Raw genomic sequence first — 20,614 nt, 5'->3', positions numbered from 1 at the left:
TTATTACCTTGTTCTGTTTGTCCTCTCGCAGCAGCTTGCGACATTCCTCTTTGGTTTGTGCAAATGGCCGAAATACGACGCACACACAAAGATAGGGACACGATGATCATTTTCTTAGTTGATCTTGAATTCAAATAGCATCAACTTTTAGACCTTTATTTAATCATCATTTTGTGCAAAATATGTGAATCTTGAATGCCTAGCACGCTTGATGCTTGCTAGTAAGTGCTGATGGTGTTTAAGTGTCTCTTAAGGAACTCTTGGACTCGCTCCCACAGGTCCAGCTGAGCTGCCGAGTGGGCTTTTGGCTCCCCACCAAAGGCCACCGCTCTTCCCACTGCAGCATGGAAGGAAGACGGACAAAACGGCATGTGAGGAACTTCCAAAAAGTGTCCAGCCTTGGGGTATGAAACCACTTGAAAGGATTCTTTGCCGTGGCTTTTCAAAATCTCAGCGGCTTGTTTGGCAAAAAAAACACTGTTCCAGTTGCGGTCGTCTTCGGAAACAGCAAACAGGAAGTGGCAGTCGGATTTTTCTATGGGAATCAAAGACGCTCGATTTTTTTTCAGGCTTGGATCTGGCGTGACATCACGGATATCAATCAGCCAAGATTTCCTAATTCTTGCTTTCCAAAGAACAGGTCGGAGTGGCGGTATAACAATGTCTTTGTAATGTAGTGGAATCACAGTATTTCCATTGCAGCCATTTATACAAACAGTTGCAGAGATTCCGGAAAAATAGGACGCCATTGATAATGCCAAAGCAACACTATGGGACATTGATACCACGCCTATCCCAGGACCTCGAACCTGCAAAACAAGACACAGAATACTGTAACATGTTATCAAAATCACATCTCTCATTTACTAACCTCTGGATGTTTCTGTACAAAGTTTACAGCCTCTTCAAAGTATTCCAAATCCAAGTTCTTAGGATTTTTGGGTAAATCTTGGTAGCCATAATAGGCTAGTGCTAACACAACAAAACCTTTGTTTGCCAAGAGGCTGGCTCGCTGCTCATTAAGGCCTCCGCCTAAAGTATATAAATCTATAATTCCAGGAAATGGCCCCGTCCCTGAAATTATACAAGAGAATAAACGAAGTCAGGGTGGAAAAAATACTGATATAGTAGTCGAGTTATTAAATAGCCCTGCTTGACAAACGACACAAACCTGGTGGTATGAAGAGGACTCCTCGCACCCGTCCTTCTCGCACAGGAATTCTCCTCATGCCCTCCATCATGTATTCTCTCTCATTGGTTTCCGAAACTAACATCTCTCCTGTGCCGCTGTTGTGCACTGCTATCTCCACGAGAGTTGGGGTCAGTACGTTTTTCTTCACCAATTTTTTGTGGGGGGTTTCTGGTGCCATGGACCACCATAAACCCATAGGCTCCACTCCAGTGTAACTTCCTCCAAGAGAGGGGCCGCTACTCACATCTACCAGACCTTTTTCATCTGCTTGGTAGAGGGCAGAGGCTTTGAAAATCACCCCTTTGTCGTCGACTAATCGCGACCTTAATTCTACCTGTTTGTGGGGTGCGAGACCCTCAACTTTGACTTGAACCAGTTTGTCAAACAGACAGCGGACAGCGGGGAGGATTTTGAGGCGGATCTGAGCCATTAAAGGTTCAAGTCAGATTCGTGCTTTCGTTGTCGTTGCCACAGCGTCTGTCAAAACAATCAAGATGACACATTTGAGTAGCTATCTTTGCCTACGTTAGGAAAAGAGAAAAGGTCAAAGGTATTATGCATTTTCAAAATCGGCTTGGAAAGACAGTAGTTGAAACAACAAATAAACAAAATAGATTTAATGACATACTGAGCATTTTAAACGCTCTTTGCAATTTTAAATAAATAAGTAATTTGTAAATTATTTTATACAAATTGTTTGAACATTATTTAATATGACATGCATTTAATGTGCCAGACGTGCATGAATACAATATCAAAAAATTTCCCTGACATATATATACATAAATAATGACGTCCCCTTTGCTTACAACTGAAATTTTGATCCCGCTCAAGAGCATAAACAAAGACCGCAGTGACGTAACTGGGTGAAAGTTCATGCTCGCGCAGTCCACCACCGTTTTGTTGGACTAGTTAGAAGAAACTTAGGGAAAAGTCACAACTAGTTTTGCAGTTTTGCAGAACGTCGTAAGATTGATTTGCATGGAAAACATGCAAGTTAAAACTTGATGATCGTTGTTTTGCTTCGTTCGAGGGAAGATTTAAACAGGGACGCGCATCGAAAGCCACGCAAACACACACCCTCAAATACCTCTCGTTGCAAATGCAATAAAATCATACCTTTTAAAAACATAAATATTGGTGGCAAAGTGAAAGGACAGTGCAACGGAAGCTTGGAAGGAACCACTTAAGAGAAAAAAGAAGGTGTATTTTCCGAAACGCTCCTATTACTTTTTTGTTTAAATAGTTGGAAGGGTTTACTTTATTTTCATCAACACGACTTGAAGAAATGTCTTATTTTGGAACCTAAATTTTTATAGGGGAATCAACGTTTGTGTTGTTTAATCTAGGTGACAGTGGTACGCACCCGGAAATATGAAACCGGTCAGAAATAATATTTTGTACACTTAATTTTTATTCGTTTCAACGTAGACTAAAATGACCCCTCTTTTTTTTTTAATCATTATTTTTTTGGGGTTCTTTAAAAATATAATCGTAGCTCAAAAATAAACACTCGCTACTTTTTGTTGAGTATTCTTGGTAGCCGCTAGAGAGCAGCATTGTCTGGAATATCTATAATTAATGTCTAAAAATGTCTTTCTTTAGTCTGGACATTTTTGGGGCACTGAACCAATAGCAGTGCATTGAAATAGGATTATAATAAATCCAAAATTACCCAAAAAATGAGTGTAATCGCCGTAAAAAGAACAGGATATACAATAATTTAAAAGACAAAAGCTGTTCATACATTGGCATGATTTAAAATTGTCATCCCTTTGTGTGTTTCGCTCATTTTTCTTTGTCTCTATATACTCTTACACTGAAAGGTCTCGCTTTAATTTTGAAGGATGACTTGACAGATTAGGACACGCCCTTTTCACGGAGTAGCCATGGAAACCGCGCGAGAGCTAGGCAGCTGGTCGAGTTCTCACACTGCGAGTGTTTCCGCTCACCTAAAATAAAGAACTGGCGACCCGATCCCAGCCGAGGACAAGGAAACAACAGCTCGTCGCGGGGGAAATACAACGACAGAGACGACACCATTTCTTCATTTTTCCCGTCACCTTACTGCGTCGTGTGTGTTCGCTTACACTACGATTAAATGCGTCGAATGTGAATAAAGGAGGAGCGCTCGTCGCTGGTTACCTATTGTCGGTAAGTCGTTTTTTATTTTACATACCAAGCAGGGAAAGGCCATTACGAGAGCCGCATTTGGTCCATTTTTTTATAATAATAAAATAAATTATATTTATAAAGTTGCTACTACAGTACTGTTAATTAAACTAGACCAAAACAGCGATACAACAATGCTGTCATTTAATCTACTGATTTTATTGTCTGATCGCTTTTTTTTTTATTGTTTTCTGCTTTGAGCGTGTGTTCATACATACGTGCGCGTGCGTGTGCGTGTTTTCTCAGCAACCCATCACGTTCTTTGTTTAAATATCTCGCAGTACATTTGCACGTGTCCGAGCGTGTGACTTGACTGACTGCTGCTGCGAAGGCGGCTGGACGTCTCCTGCGAATTGGAAGTGATTTGTTCTAGTGTTGACATTGGAGGGGTTGCTCATGTGTTCCCCCCCCCCAAAACCACTGTCCTTTTGTTCCGTGAATACAGTGTGAGTCCGTTTCCTCTTTGCTGGAAAGGACAAAAAACGTCACGCACTTACCGTACTCGAGGATGGAAGTGATTACTGTCTGTCTGGTTCTAATGTAATAATGACAAAGGAAAAAAGGAGAAGAACGCAACAAACTTAAGGGCGACTTTGGGGATGATGAAATGTGCCAAAGGTTATTTTTTTCTGGTATAGTGGAACTTAAGGTTGAACACAATGATGGTTGGTCTGCAGCTTGGTCTTGGATCAAACTGGACCCAACTTATAAGTGGCATTTTAACATTTATCAAAGTGGAAAGTTTATAAATATTTCAACTCCCCCTAGTCTCTCCAGTGTGCATTCTGATATGAGTAATTAAACGCAGCCCAAGTTTATTTCTGGAAAAAAAAAACAACCAACGTAAATACCGTGTGACGTCATTTTGTCGGACTGTTTTGTGCGGTTGTGCGTGACGTCACAGACGCATTCCATTCACATCATTTGTTTTCGAAATGTGAATAAAAAGATTCTAATTCCGAATTTGGCATCATGCCCTAGCCAAAATGTGTATATAAAAATACACACACTTACATACACATCATAATGGATTTTATATAATATTGCACTGTGGTGTTTTGACACCTCTGCACCCAGACTTTGAACAAAAGTTTTTTTTTTTGGTCTGGCTTCACCCTTCCTTTTTCATACATGTCACCGTTGGATAATGATACTCTACTTTTTATGCTTTTTATGCAACGTTTGCATTGGTTTTCATACCAATCACAAAGAGTGACTCGTTCGTGCCACGCAAAGCTTCATCTTTGCGTTCCATCCACAGGCCTCCACCAACTGCGGTAGCGTTGGGGCCTATCGGGTGGAAATATCCTCTCGGCTGTTTCTTTGGCACAATGACTGCTTTCTGTCCATGCCTGTGCTGCTGCTGCTGCTTTCCTTGGACCGCTTGCATTCACGGAGCTGCAGGCAGCTGAAAAGCTGCGGTAACAGCCTGCTGGATGGGTGCTTGTCAGACTGGTGGTGTCTGAAGTGGACAGTTGACTAGTTTAACATCTTATACCATATTATTTGTTACTGTTCGACGATTAATTTAATCATAAGAACAGTCATAGAAACACGTCAGACGTCAACATCGCATGGAAGATCCTGCAAAAAATTAAACAGTTTTATAGTTTATAGTATTTATATTAATTTGGTCATTTGAGGTGTTTGTTTACACAGTTCTTTGACCTTTATTGTATACATACTAAATGGTTGATGATTGACTCGTTTTGGGATTTCAAATGGTCACGTTCCATTTTTCTGATTTTATTTAGTGTCGCTGTAAGTAGTCGTCTTGCTATTCTGCAATGCACAATGGCGCAACAACTTTAGCGATAGCATCAGCGGCTAACAGGATGTAGCGAGGTGTTATTGATATACTCCCACCATGCCCGATAATCATTACGGTGATGTAATTGCACATGGCGTGCGAACAGATTAGACCGTTGATTTACCGGACACGTTTTTGGTTTAGCAAGTTTGTGGTTAGCGTCCTCCAACATGCTGAGATGGGATGTAGAGCGGATATTAAAATGCAGCTCAAGCACTTTAATCATATGCTCAAATCCTGCTTCCAAAACGACACAGCGCTGCATATTTCTCATGGTACCCCCCCCCCATGCTTTAGTTATAGATGCCACCCTGCGTGAACTTGCATGAAAACACAATTTAAATAAAGTGGCAAGTTTTTTTTCCCTCATTTCTTCATGCACTGTATATGCTGGCTCAAACAAGGGCTGTCACAAGTCTTTTCTAGAATCTATCATTTCTTCACTTTTGCATTCGATACCTCATCGTGTAGTTCATGACTTATCTGAATGTGCGGAATTAATTAACACGCTTAACTTTTCACTTTGCAAACATCGAGGCCGCTCAATATTACGATGACCTCCCCAAGAGCGCAAGCTTTCATTCGAAATGCCTTCCCAGCAGAATCTTGAAAAGCTTTTATTTTTTTTTTTTCCATTTGACTTTCGATTGTCCTTAATATTGGAATTACAGTGATCCCTCGCTACTTCACGTTTCGTTTATCGCGGCTTCACTACATCGCAGATTTTTTCCCAAAACATTTAAAAGTCAAAATAAAACTTCTAAATTGAGGAAACGTGTCTAACCTTAAGGACAATATAGTATTGCTCCAAATGTTCGTTTACGTTCCGTTTTCGCGTGTTAGCACGATCGCGAACTAGCATCTTTCCGCTAACTCGTTATCCTGCCAAGTACTTCTTGTTGGTGACCACACATCGCGGATTTCACTCATCACAGGTGGTTTTTGGAACCGATTATCCGCGATAAACGAGGGTTTACCGTACTTTTCTTTACAGTTTATCTCAACCGCAATGTCTCCGAATCAGAGTCTTATTGTCTTTGCGTTTTTCAAACAACATGGTGCCCTGTGTGCATTTTCACACGTAGACATTGAATAATAATAAAAACACAGCCCCTTAAGGGTGTTTTGAAGAGGCTAGTGACACCGGATTAGCGTCAGCGACTCCTACTACTGTTATTTGGAGCCTGATGTCGAGCTTGAAGTCACGTGTTTACAGTATCGCCATCAAAGCAGCTCTGGGTCAGCTGTCAAGTGGCCGTACAGCAGATCTGCAATCATATCCGCTGCCCTCAAATTGTAACCTTGCCATTACGGTTGCCATTAGCTCAGCAGCCATGTGTACCTCCCCCCTCCACTCTCTCTCTGTCTGGAAGTTCCACATAGATAACAAATACTGCTCCCTCTTCACAATCTCTCAGTAGCAACCGTGGCAAGATTTAGAGTAGTCTGCAGCAGAGTCTCAACGATGTAATAAAGTTGGATCATCAGGGTGGGAAAGCTTCCTCATAATTCAATTTGATTACAATCCAGAGGGCTGAGATTTGATTTCATTTGATGCGATTGGAATCTTTATTTATAATTAGCCCAATTTTCATCATTAGTTTTGAAATATCTTTTTTTTTTTAAATTTATTTCAAAAGTGAGATTTGAAAATACTTGCTCAGTGTTATTAAGCCCAATTTTCATGATTAGTTTTGAAATATCATTTTTTATCATTTAAAAGTGAGATTTGAAAATCCTCGCTCAATGTCATTAAAAGCAAAAACAATTTTAGCAAGAAGCACAAAATCAACATACGTGATTTCACTCCGCGGGCCACATAGAACGATGTGGTGGGCCGAGTCTGGCCCCTGCACCTTGAGTTTGACACCTTAAAGTATTGCATGATTACGGTTGAATAAAACACCACACCCATCATGTCATGTTGCATTCCTCGTCGCCATTACCGTCACATGCCGCACCACCCATCTCAATAAGCAGGTGCTCGTCCCAAAATAAACACGCTGGCGTCAATTAATCATCCCGCCTACCTTTCACGTGTCTGTAATACTGCTTGGTCATTGCCAGCTGGGATTTGTTTTCCTGTTGCGTCATCGCTACCGGAGCATTAACCGTTAGTTTATTTCGATCTTGGTTGAAAGCCAAGAATTTGGACAGAAGGTCGACGACGGGAGTTTTTTTGTTTCGGACTCAAAGCCTCCGGAACTCGAGTCATGCAGTAATCAATTAGGGGTCTGATGGTGCGATTTTCAGTTTCGCTACGGTTTCTAATCTGAATATCGTTCTCCATCCCCCCCATTGTTGCATAATCTGATCCTGAACGTGGATAATAATCCCTGACTGTTTTTTTTTTTTCTCCCTCTCTCTGTGTTCATGGAACAGGTTAAGCCGTAGCGGACTCTTGCCGGTTGTTGGAGGAAAAGATGTGCAATGGAATGGTAGCGTTACATACGAGAGCCCCATCCTCCCTCTCCTCCTTCTCCTCCTCCTCCTCTTTATCCTCCAGGCTGGCCTTCCTCACACTTCTCCTCCTCTTCACCGTGCTCCCCTATGGCCACGCATCAGGTAAGACTCACACAAAAACAAAATTGCATATTCAACCGGGTTCCACTGACCTTTGACCCTTGGGTCACTCAGCAGTTCATCAACCAGTCAAATTTTAATCATCAGATGTGACAATTCATGCAAGCGTTGGATTTTCCCCTGCACCAATCCAGGTTAGATTTCATACCTCAATAGGAAAAAAAAAAAATACAACCTAATCTGTTTCGATCAAGGACTACACACTCGTATGATAAAACACGACGTTGTTGACATTGCAGGCGTTCACTTCAGCGCTCTGATGTCCCTCCTACACACACAAGCGCACGCCATCTGCAAGCACACTCACACACACAAAAGGCAAGCTCGTGAAATGTGCCAGATGTCCTTGCTGCCGGGTTCAGGGCGACAACTATGGATGTGTTCATTTAAATCGGGTGGTTACAGTATGTAATGTTTGTCTACCCGCTGCTGCAAAGTGTTAATAGGTTTTCCTGAATTCCTTGAATAAATCAGTGTGTGTGTGTGTGTGTGCAACACAATCGGAAAAGAGGGAGGTGGCATTGTGTAGCGGCTCTCTTATGTAACACGTGATTTTTCTGACGCTCACGTTCAGGGTCCAATACACTGCCAAAGCTAGTCCGGGCTAAATGTAGCTTTAAATCCGTGGATCACGTGTGTGTGTGTGTGTGCTCAGCTTTTTGCTCGCCCCTGACATATTTTTAAGCCATTTTATGATGTGCAATTTTTCAATTGCTTTAATAACAACGTCCACCTTGACACATTCGATGTGCAATAATAATGTGCAAAATGTAAGAAGCCTCCAAATGAACACGAGCTAGCTAGAAGATGTTTGTAATGAAATATCAGTATACATAATTCACTCAGGTAATCCCTTGACAGATTTCAGGGACGGGCGGGAATTGCACTGGACATTTTCATGAATATAAAATCCCATCACTGCCGGCGAGTTTTTTCCAGTCTCATACAAACGCCAGCATGCGGCTGGAAACGAAACTCTTCCGTTTTGCAGACACTTTTGGAGTAGAACATGCAGTCTTACTTCAAGTTGCATCAGTTTATTATGAATTATATTTGCCAACAACATTTTGGGGCCTGAAAATGCAAACCCAGGGTTCTTCCGCCGAAGTTGCCGAGCCGACTAATGATAGTCTTTGCCGTAGACAGTGAGTCAGATCTAAAGACTCAGCTGGGTTTTATTCACATGATCTCGTTTTCTGCTGTAACAGCATTACGTGTCAGGAGGCTCAGATCGTGTTTTTATAGGTCCAGTTAAGTAGATCATCTAAACACCAAAACCCACATAAGTCTCCCACAAACAGACCCCGCTGTGTTGCTAATATTTACATGTGAGAACAGGAAATGGCTGTCCTTGGGCTCGAGGTAAAAATGCTATAAAAGGTTAAATATACATCTGGATTTATCTGGGGGAAAAAAAAATCCACTTGGGTATTTTTTTTTAACAAACACTGAAGCCTGGGGACAATAGCTCCTGCACAATTAACTGCAGAGGATTAATCCCTGAAGTCCTGTTATCCTGGCGGTTTGTAGGCATGCAGGCCAAGGCAGTTTGTCCACTCCGAACCCCCCACCCCCCCGGCTCTGAAACTGGAGAACAAAGAGGGCTTTGAGGGGGGTGTTGGAAGCCACAGGCCAAACCACTGCAAGCTGTAGCTCCACTCGATCACCAGCCTGCAATTACCAACACAGCGGCTACCCTTGCCCCCCAAGATAGCTCTCTTCGTTTTCATTTCAATCATTATCCAGGTGAGACCAGGGGGACCATTTGGGGTTGAATCCTTCAGCCCCCACCCCCCCTGTGTCATTTAACAGCTTTCCAATCCAATCTAGCCCTAAAGGGAACATTAAACCACCTCGCCGGACAACAAAATGCTCCACGGAAGCAAATTGAGCAGCAAGGCGAAACATCACATTTTTGAACAGTTGAGAGATGTTGCTGCTGGCTGCTGCGACGATAAAAGATTTTTAATCGCACAAGTTTTGATCATATGACTGTTTATACATAAAGTAACCAGTGGCGGTTATGCAGCGATGGTTACTAAATTGTTTCCCGGTGAAAGATGTGCGGTCGAAGCACCAGGCAGTCATAATAATTTCCGATGGGCGTCATCTAAGAGATCAGCCTGCTGAGTAGAAGACATCCCTGACTAATGAGCTGCTATATATATCCCCCAGTTTCTTCTCTTGTCTTCTTCCCTGCATTTGGCCTTTTTTTCCCCCAGACTTGACTCTGAAATACATTTCTCGTTCGTCATAGTCTTCACTATATAATTTTTTTTCTTGTTATTTTTCTATACACTATTGAAGATGTACCGTATTTTCCAGACTATAAGGGGCACCGGACTATAAGGCGCACCTTCGATGAATGGCCCATTTTAAAATTTTGTCCTTATATAAGGCGCACCGGACTATAAAGTGCACCATTAATGCATTATGTGAGATTTTTAATCCAAATCATTCTCCATTTTATCTTTTTTATTTCAACTTCAGACTCAACAAATGACTTTATAATCACAAAATAATGATCCATAGTCTTTTTGAGTCATGATTCATAGTCCTCGGCGGGCCACTTATGATTCATTTCATGACACAATGCCAATTTAAGTTTAGGAATTTGGTCCACATATAAGGCGCACCGGACTATAAAGTGCACTGTCGGCTTTTGAGAAAATTTTAGGTGCGCCTTATAGTCCGGAATACACGGTAGTTCTTCCTCTATTTTAAAAGGGTTCTTCTTCACAGGCCTGGTAAAAAAAAAAAAAAAAAAAGCAAATAATATGGAGTTGGATCGCACTGTATGTCAACATAACTCGTTGAAACAAGTCATCAAGATTCGCAACCCTGACACCAACTGCTTTAGACATTTCCATTCCGCAAGGCCTTGGGCAACTGTAATGACGCATCCAGCTGACTTCTTCTGCTGCTTGTAGGTCTCAATCTTGATTTTTATTCTCCTCTACTTAAGTACTTAATGACCCCGAAACTCACAGATGATAAAACTATGCACGATACGTTCCAAAGTACAGTCGCTTCGAAGTGCTAGGTGTCCCGAAATTCGCCTCGCTAAGCCCTAATCGACCGCACCGCTCTTTACAACATTTTGGATCGATTAATCCTTCTATTAGTTTCCGTCTAGCATCAGCATTGTTGGACGCTTTTATCATAAAAACGTGCACACTCTTCCAGCGAAGAGTGCATAAGGGAAACAAAGCGAGTCGCTCTTCTGACGGATTGATTATGAGCTGAGGGGAAGGGCCGGTGAGGGGAAGGGCCGGGCGTCTACATGCACTATCTTGCTGCATTTTTCTCGATTGCTGTCATGTGACAAGGCGCCGTGCCCTTCGGTTTTACTGAACTCACCCCTTCGCAAACATCGTCAGTATCGCTGCTTCGGTGGTTTTCGTGTCGACTGTGGAAACTCATTCAGCTCGGTTAAAAATAGAACTTTGACGTCCACAGCAGTAAAGTTAAATGTAACTGGCAACTTGTTTTTCTGACATTACCAACGGTGGCTAGTTCGAAATGCCCTTCTAGAATATCTCCCAAACATCACGTCTATTTCCTGTCTCTATTACTTCCTGTTTAGTTTTTGAGCTGTCTGCTCCCATGCCTCATCGTGTGGTGCTTTCTCAGTGAATTTTTTTTTTCTTCCAAAACAATCAAAAGCAAAGACAATGCAGATGTGGGGTGCAGTTTTTTTTGTAAATGGTCTCTCCCCAGTTGGAGCAGCATATTTATGTGCTGTTTATTACTCTGTAAATTGAAGGGAAATTAACACCTTCACACTGACTCCTCCGTTTAATAGCGCTATTGATTTTAGTCACTGTATTGGACGCATTAAAAAAAAAAAAAAACATTCTGAAGGTTTGCAGAGGTTATTTGACTTGGATGGGAAGGTGCCAGACTCGATTAATCGTGCTGCTGCCTTTCACCTTCGGCAAATGTCCTCAACCCTTTTTGCAGGCTGGCAGGGATTTGCCCTCTGAAATATGATCAGCTCACAGTTGTCACACTTCCACTGACAGTCTAGGAGGGGCAAATGGAGAGTGTGCTCAACACATGTGCAAAGGAAAAGGGGAGGGGGGGGTCCCCATCACTCTTTTGTTCCCCCCCCTGTAAGCTGAGAGGAAGGAATTCTGCCTCCCAGCTGTCCTCAGTGTTGAGGATGATAGAAGAGACTCACTGTTTGCCTTTATCCCATCTGTTCTTCAGGTCAGTGTGTTGGAGGTTTTTTTTTTTGGGGGGGGCACACAATAGCACCCCCCTCCCCTGCCCTCAACCGCTTTGGACTAGCATGCATATCGGACGCCTTCAAATGCAAAAAGTGTCTGTTGTTCTTCAGGGAGGAACCCTGAAGAACAATGGGATGCAATCGCACCAGCACACGTGGCTCGCCTCAATACATTGCAACACCGCAGGGGCGGATGGGTGAGGTGGGGGATGTTTCCTTCTCCCTGGGTGGATGTGTAATGTTTGCACTTGAGTCCCCTACAAGGACAGATTTGTTTTTTTTTTTTTTAGAACCACAGCTGTTTAAGAGATGTTTTTCTAGGGCTGGTTTTAGATCCTAGTGGTTCAGTTCAAACGGTTTTATTTTTTTTTTCACTCCCCCTTGTGGTGCAGTTGTGTTTTGCGTATTCATCTATTATCAGGGTAAACATGATGTGTCTCGTAATCCTTAGCTAAATATTAGTTGTCCAATATTACAATGTGTCCTCCCTATTTGACTAGTTGGAAGTGTGAGTTTCATTACAACAGTGAAGAAAGAATAAATAACAGATAGTTATTGTGACGTTGTAATTTATTATTCATGTAGAGTTGCCACTTAAAATGCTGCTCTTATTGTTTTTGCCTTTTTAAATAGAGAGGGCTTTATCGGTATTTAATATTTTATATGACAAATGAAGGCCTTTTCTGTGTATTTTTTAATTTAATTTCTTCTTTTATTTATTTTAATTTATATATGTATTGATTACAACATTTTGGCTAACTGGCAAACCTGGAAGTGAAAAAAAAACATCTAAAATGACAAATTTCATCGAAAACAACAGCTCTGTAGAGCAACAACAAAAAACATATTTACAAGGCCAAAGAGAGCATCATCATCATCCTTTAGGTTTTAATCTTAATCCAACCCACACATAAATTCCCCTGATTCACAACACACACACACGAATTTCGGGCCTATTGTTCAGGAGAGCATCCAAACAGCTGGTTGCAAAAGTCATCAGTATCTGATCTGCTTTAGAGCTCTCACAGCTTGTAATAGAGGATAATTAGAATTTTAATTTGCCTTGAGGGAAAGACCGTTTGAACCCCCCCTCCTCCCCTCCCCAATGGTGTTTTCCCCCAATCTAACCCCCCTCCAGCGCTATGTAGGCTGGTGCCATTGGTAACAGATGGGGAAAGGGAGATATTCACAGCCAGGCAGGCACTTCGGAATAAATCGGGGGATTTTAACACCCACCCCCACCCTGTATGTCCCCTACAATGCCCCGGAGAAGGATGTTAGGCCTAGGGATCGAGTGTTCTTGGTGTGTTTACTTGTTTTCAGTTCTTGTTGCTCACCAAGAGGGAGGACATGACAGCGTCGCAAGTGGATTTGTCATGAATTTGTCACGGCCACAAATGGAAACAACATATCTACTGTCTTTATTCAGTAGTTCTGCCATTTTTTTTATTTTACCATATTTTCCAGACTATAAGGCGCACCTAGAAACCTAAAATTTTCTCAAAAGCCGACAGTGCGCCTTATAGTCCGGTGCGCCTTATATATGGACCAAATTCCTAAATTTAAACTGGCCCCGAAGCATTGTGTCATGAAATCAATCATAAGTGGCCCGCTAAAAACTATGAATCATGAATCAAAAAGACTATGGATCATTATTTTATGATTATAAAGTCATTTGTTGCGTCTGAAGTTGAAATAAAAAAGATAAAATGGCGAAGGATTTGATTTGGATTAAAAATCGGACCTGATGCATTAATGGTGCGCCTTATAGTCCGGTGCGCCTTATTCAAGATTCAAGAATTTTTATTCGCCATGTTTGAGCGAGTCTATGGATTATATAAGGAAAAAGTTTTAAAATGGGCCATTCATTGAAGGTGCGCCTTATAGTCCGGTGCGCCTTATAGTCTGGAAAATATGGTATTTGTATTCCCCTCCAATATGTTCTCTTGTTCATCAAGCTGACATCAGACTTGTGAGAGAACATTTTGTATTTTAACGGTGACTCATTCTCTTCCTCATTGGAACAAACCAGGGTGGGGTGAACTGGTATTGCTGAGTGTTTTTTTTATTCCCATCTGTCTTTTCCATAAAACAAAAAGACCGATACTGGAACTGAACCAAGATTGTATTGCTTCAATAGTTCAACCAATTTGCCTTTTGTTGACACAGGCCAGTCCGAACCAAGCCTTGTTGTAAGCCTTCTCAGATGGGAGTCGAATCGTTTTTCAAGACAGTTCAGTTTCGATTGATTCAATACCCTGAGAAAGAAATGACCTGGATGAAAGAGAATGTCCATGAACATGTTTCTTAACACAAACAGATTTCTGCGGTCACTTCCTTGTTCTCCCGGTCATAAACAGACTCCACCCCCAAGTCTCTCTCTTTCTCTTGCTCTCTCGCTCTCTCTCTCTTTCAACATATCCAGCCCTCCCCCCTTTGCGTTAATTATGGGTGCAACTTCCTCCGGGCAGCGTGCATGTTCAAAACAGTGCTCTTATAGCTTTAACTTCTTCTGCTTGTTAGCTCACAAGCTGCACCAGACATTTTTTAAATGCTACGGGGGTTGATAGTTATTTAGAAAAGGAAACAAAAAAAATCAACACTTCTTCTGAAGTCATTTATTTTTACCCACAAAGTGCAGGAAATAGCCATCTGCACTGTAGCGTTACAATTCACTTAAAGTATTCATTTTTATGAATTCATCTGATGTGGTCTCTTGGGCTAAATTGCCCAGCGCTATAATGACATTTGCTCCCTAGAGTCTTCTGTATGAACAGCACAAGCTTTTCCTGGCATGAGAAAGGAAGCTTGGCTGACTGGGTTTCTTATAAGGACCACAACGGATTCACATTTTCCTGGCTTCAGGGTTCGTTTCGACTGCACCCACTAACCTCGGCGAAATGATCTGTGCCTGACTTTTAGCCTTGGGGAGTTAGCATTGTTGTCCTATAATGCAGGACAGAAGGTTTAGTAATAATCTGCTCGTTAAAAAAGTACGGTTGATAGCAATAATTAACATTCCTTTGTTTTTATCAGCACATTTACCGTAATTTTTGGACTTTAAGCCGCACCAGTTAAAAATTTTGATTAAAAATTTGAGAAAAAAGTAGCGGCTAATAGTCCGAAATTTACGGTACATATAGAATGGACATTGTTGTGATCAGGATTCAAAATTTGAGACAAACGTAGCGGCTTATAGGCCGAAATTTACGGTACATATAGAATGTACATTGTTTTGTTTGGAAGAAAAGAGAGTCTTTTGTGTCCCCTGCAGACTCACAGCTCGAGGTCATCAATTCATCACCTTCCCTCATCCCATTAGCACCCTCTCGTCTTCTCTCTCTCGGCGTTTAAGCATTACAGCCTCCAGTTACACAACTAGTAGCGACAACACTTTATGACTCACAACATGTTCTATAAGTTATCAAGTTATGTTCAAGGATCATCATTGTCTACGATGATTGGTGTGCACAACACGTGTACGCAAATGATATCCACTTGTTTTGGTCTACTTGGCTTTGTTTTTCGTACACAAAGAACCCCCAAATGAGTCCCTAGACGGATTCAGGAAATAAACACTTGGTTTAATGTGTTTGTTTACAATTTTGCCCCGACAGTCTAGAGTCCAATTTTTCCTCGGAGATTGCAGGAAATAGGATGAGTTGTTCTGGGAAAATCGTTTCTCGCAATGCTTGTGTTGATTCAAGAAAAGAACTCGCGTTGAGGTGTTTTTATCTTTTATAAATATGTTTTTTCGGGATATTCAATCAGCGGCTTGTTTATTCCCCCTCCCGGAAATTTTAGACTCTTCGCAATGCATCTTGGTATGTGTGGAACTTGGTCGGTTTGAGTAGAAATGAAAGTAAAACCTTTCGTTTACTTAAGTTCTTGGATATCAAGTCAGACCTGCTCGACCGAGCAGGACATTCACAGTTCCAAATGTGTTTTGTTTTGGGCTTGTCTTCACAGTCTCAAAGATTATATCTCAGTCTACAGTTGAGCAAATAGTTTAATGAATAAAGCGAAACTATTCACATCCTGTTTTGAATCCACTTAAGGTGCTTGAGGTCGCAGGGTTGTCTCCACCACTCCTGCCATTTTATTCCACATATTCATATTACAGTTGAAGGATGACTAGCATACCGAAAAATTTTGTATTTATTTTTATTGACTCTGTAGCGGTCATCTAATTCCAATTCCTGACATGTTTCTGTTTTCATGTAGGTTGTGCGCAGCCACCCGCCGTGCAGCATGGAGACCTGCTGAACCTGACCGAGGCTAACCGGGACTCCTTTCCAGCGGGCGCTGTTTTGACCTATGGCTGTGAGCCTGGATATATTGCAGATGGACCTACCAGCATTATTTGTGACAGTTCCGGATCGTGGTTCAGTCAACCCCCACGCTGCATTAAAAGCAATGGTGAGTAGGTCAGGACTGTTTGGGTTTCATGGAAAACAAATTTTTGAACCATGGACCGGGTTCAGGTCAAACCATATCTGCTTTCACCCATGTGTAGTAAAGCCATTACTGTAAAAATGATAACAACTCAATAAAACGGAATAGAGTGGATCCTAAGAAGGGCGGAGTTTGAAAAGTGTCTTGACCTAGATGCCAAAGAGCGAGATCTTTAAATCAAGACATTTCACTCAGATTTTGTTTCTGATTATGAAAATGACTCTCCGCTGTGTCTCCAGTGTGTTTGCCTCCCAATGAACCGGAAAATGGCGGCTACCGTTGTCACCCGCCCGGCTGCCACCGGCTCACCCACAAAACCGTCATCGAGTACTTCTGCGACGAGGGCTACGCTCTGAAAGCCGACTACAAGTTTCTCACCTGCGAGAACGGAGAGTGGGATAGTCCCATGCAGATCAGCTGCCGACTCACCCAAGGTTTGTCACCCACGCACAATTTTTATTTTAGCCAACTAGTATTTGTGCGACATTCCAGCTCAATCCTGGTTCATCCCACAGACAAGGAGCCCAGCTCTCCACTCGGCATACCAGCGCTGTCGATCGTGGCGTCCACTGCTAGCTCAGTGGCGCTCATCTTGCTTTTAGTCGTGCTGTTTGTGCTTGTGCAACCCAAACTCAAGTCGTTCCATCACAGCAGGTAAGAAAATTCATTGTCATACCAATCATAGAAAAATTCCTATTATTTTGAATATATTATTGTTTGTTAAAAGCTATCGGCATATTACCGTATTTTCCGCACTATAAGGCGCACCTTCAATGATGGCCCATTTTAAAATTTTGCCCATATATAAGGCGCACCGGATTATAAGGCGCACCTTCAATGAATGACCCATTTTAAAACGTTGTCCTTATATAAGATGTATACATTTGGCCCGCAGGCCGGACTTTGGGCACACCTGCTGTAGTGGCTCAGTATTGGTCCATATATAAGGCGCACCTGATTATAAGGCTTTTGAGAAAATTTGAGGTTTTTAGGTGCGCCTTATAGTGCGGAAAATACGGTACACTTCTTTCAAAACATTGGGTCTGACTCCTTGAGCTGCTTGCCACAATGGAGCCGACTGCAAATCCGTTGCCAGTAAAACTGTCTTCATCCAACAGATTGCTACAATAAAACTGCTAAATAAAGTGTCATCCTCATTCGGGGTCACATTGCCCATCCATTTTGATCCGTATCTTACCGTGGCTCTGCGACTCGCTCTTGTTATATCTTTTAAGAGGTTCGAACTTTTTATTTTTTAAATTGACGTGTTCTCTCCTCGAAAGGTTCTCGTACAGAGCCTCCATTCCACCACACGGAGACAAAGCAGATCTGCCTTTGTTGAAAAATATGTGAAAATCGGCCGTCTTGTTTTGCAATCTTGAAATACCGGAGAAAGTTAGCATCGCTTTTGTTTCCATCTGTGACTTGAATGATCGAAAGCGACTTTAGTTTGATCCACGTGGAACATAAAGGGATTGTTCAGGCGAGGCTAATGGCCTCCACCCTCTTCTGTGGTATGCAACACACGTGACTGCACAGTACCTTTCCACCTGACCCTGCTTTTGTAACGCCATGTCTGGCCTGCCTTTCCGCCTGTTTCACTCTCTGTCTGTCTGGCCGTCAGGAGGGAGCAAGGAATCTCAGGCCAACCTGGTTCCATCATGGTTGAGGGGGTTCAGGTGGCACTACCCTCTTATGAAGAAGCTGTGTATGGAAATGGGTCAGGCCCTCCTCCTCCTGCTCCACCTCCTCCAGCTCCTCCAGAGTCCAGAGTCCCTATCGTTCTATCTGAGGGTCTCCCCCAAGGGGCCACGGGAGGCCAAGATCCTAGCGAAAACCACCACCACAGAGACTTAGACTTGTGTTTCCCATCCACCTCTTCTTCCTCATTCCCCGCCCACCATCACGCCGAGACGGTGCTTGTTCATCAGGCTCCTTCCTCTTCCTCTTCTTCCTCGTCATCGTGGGCTCGAGAGCACCCTGGGGGTGCGTGTGCAGCCCCTCTACCTCTTCGGAGAGACTCCGAGAGCAGCGACCAGCACAGTCTGCTCTCCGTCACCTCTGCGGATGATTTTTCTGATGGTAAATACAGTCGGAATAAAAAGACAATTCACTCGGTACTATTTTTTCTGAATCCCATGTTTCCCTGCAGATATTCCCTTGCTGAAGGAAGCATGAATCCTGCCAGCGTACTAGCAGCGATCTCCCGTCTCTCTCTCTGCTGACCCGGACCGAGTGTGTCTGTCAACCCCCACGTCCTCAAACACCCCTCACGTCAGCAGAGATAGGACTAACCCCGCTTCTGCTACCAATGCACAACAAAGCCATCAACCAGTACATCCTGCACCACAAGCAGTGATGGAACGCCAGAGGAGCCAACTCGAGACAAAGCGGCGCCACCTCATTAAAAAAAAAATCCTTTCCAGCCTTTGTATACAATTCAAATACTGAATCAAGGCTATGGGCTACACCTCTATATTCTAGTTGACAGAGGCTCTCCGTCTGATATTGATCAATGGATTCAAAACAGGAAACGTGAAGCTCCTGGCCCTCTAGTATTCCGAATTGTCTTCCCGCTGTACGTACTTGAAGAGTTGCGATTGTTGTGGCCCTCTTTGTGAATGCTGCATGTTGTTTTTCGTGACGGCTGTCACTGCCGCTGTGGCCCAACTCTGAATTAAGCATGAAGCCTCTTCTGTATGTATCTCTCTCGCCTCTCTTGCTAGCCGTCTCTGTATCCAGGCAACATCCAGCATATGGATGAGTCGAAAGCAGCGTGGAGACCTGCTTGGAGAAACCTGGAAGAGCTTTCTTTCCTCTTCTGAGGGATAAGTAGGATTGATTGTTGTCTTGGTTCCGAGAAGCGCGGAGATCCTGGTTTATCTAAGAGCTAATTGGGTCACGATTAGATCTAAATTTACAACGAGCTCGGACAAAATGTTCCTTTCTTCCGTATTTATTGTTTGACGTGCCGCTCCGTTTGTTCTGCTTTGACGAGTCTGACTGTGTGTGTGTGAAGGGCATTTCTTTTCAATAAAATCCGCCAGCCATTTATCGAGCGCCCGCTCCTCAGATTAGAGGCAATATTTCGTGATACTTGACCAACGTTTCATGAAAAAAAAAACGCTCAAATAGTACAACAATGAGCCCCATTATATTACGAATCGATATTTATGCCGACTGGCTTGTCACCCGCCATCACACTGAAAAGAAAATACCACATTTGTGCATTACTGACATAACTGCAGCTGGTTGCAGTGGAATAAAAAGTGGAATAATTATCTTTTGTATACCCTGGCCCCAGCGCATAAAATCCTAAAGCCAAGAGCATATTTAAAAAATCTTAATGTCATTAGATGTTTTTTGTGGTTGAGCTGTCCATCATGAACACAGCATGACCACCACACCCCTCCCAAAAAAATATCAAACCCGATGTGAGTTATCTGAACTTTCTTGGCTTTTCATTATTATTGCTAACAGAATGTTGCCTTAGACCTGTATTTTTTTTTCCCCATGTATCATCTTTGGCGATTGCTTTTTCACTATTGCAACATTTTCTGTTTTCCCAAAGGCCTTACTTTTATTTTTTTCTATTCTATGCATACAATTGTCTTTATTCATCACTGTTTATTTTGTCGTCAAAAATTAACGTCCATCCTTTTTTGGTCCTTCCCTTGTTTTCCAGCTACTGTGATGATGACACTGATGATTTTTATGCGCCTCTGTGTTTCGTAATTGCTTCTCTTCGCTACCTGGCGTAAACAATTATGGGGTTAAAGTTGAAAAGAAAAAAAACAAAAGCAATTTACATTGTGTTTAGAGGCACTGTTGTACAGTGTCTCTTACAGTACACTTTCATTCTTGGTTTGAATGCTTTCAGCTTCTGATCTTCCCCTGTACATGGCAGTGGGTGTGAGAATATTAATTTAATATTTGTATAAAGTTTAATTTAATTTTACAGTGTGTATATAACTTTCTAAATAAAGCTTTCTTTTGAATGTGAATGATGTGTCATTTATTCAAGTTTATGTAAGCCAGCTAGAATGTTGTCACTTATTGTGGTTAGTTATATTGGCCATGTAGTGTCAAAATAATAAATTGAAATTATCAATGGGTCAAATTATTGTGCTAAAATACTTGTACAATGCAGTTTCCTGTCTTAATCATGGAT

At 42.3% G+C, this 20,614-nt stretch overlaps 2 protein-coding genes across 7 annotated transcripts; one reads left to right on the top strand and one right to left on the bottom strand.

The window, feature by feature from the left end:
* Positions 1-140: 140 nt before the first annotated feature.
* Positions 141-4,167, bottom strand: acot20 (acyl-CoA thioesterase 20). Of its 6 annotated transcripts, XM_088361698.1 has the most exons (5): positions 3,862-4,167; positions 3,583-3,710; positions 1,172-1,669; positions 872-1,074; positions 141-809 (listed from the first exon to the last, which is right to left on the bottom strand). In XM_088361698.1, exons 3-5 carry the CDS (start codon positions 1,620-1,622, stop codon positions 219-221), a joined length of 1,245 nt encoding a protein of 414 aa, XP_088217824.1. In that variant the 5' UTR covers positions 1,623-1,669; positions 3,583-3,710; positions 3,862-4,167; the 3' UTR covers positions 141-218. The 6 variants fall into 6 exon arrangements, with proteins under 6 accessions (XP_088217824.1, XP_088217823.1, XP_088217822.1 ...); XM_088361697.1 differs by lacking the exon at positions 3,583-3,710; XM_088361696.1 differs by lacking the exons at positions 3,583-3,710; positions 3,862-4,167 and adding an exon at positions 2,312-2,471.
* Positions 3,082-20,447, top strand: susd6 (sushi domain containing 6). The gene is made up of 7 exons (XM_088361702.1): positions 3,082-3,346; positions 7,557-7,739; positions 16,213-16,407; positions 16,683-16,877; positions 16,959-17,097; positions 18,068-18,525; positions 18,596-20,447. The coding sequence occupies exons 2-7, from the start codon at positions 7,598-7,600 to the stop codon at positions 18,619-18,621; spliced, it is 1,155 nt and encodes a 384-aa protein (XP_088217828.1). The 5' UTR covers positions 3,082-3,346; positions 7,557-7,597; the 3' UTR covers positions 18,622-20,447.
* The last annotated feature ends 167 nt before the right edge of the window (positions 20,448-20,614 follow it).

The sequence above is a fragment of the Syngnathus floridae genome, chromosome 19, assembly GCF_059516105.1.
Source record: "Syngnathus floridae isolate MCC-2025c chromosome 19, RoL_Sflo_1.0, whole genome shotgun sequence".
NCBI lineage: Eukaryota > Metazoa > Chordata > Actinopteri > Syngnathiformes > Syngnathidae > Syngnathus > Syngnathus floridae.
This window is presented reverse-complemented; position numbering and strand designations above follow the sequence as displayed.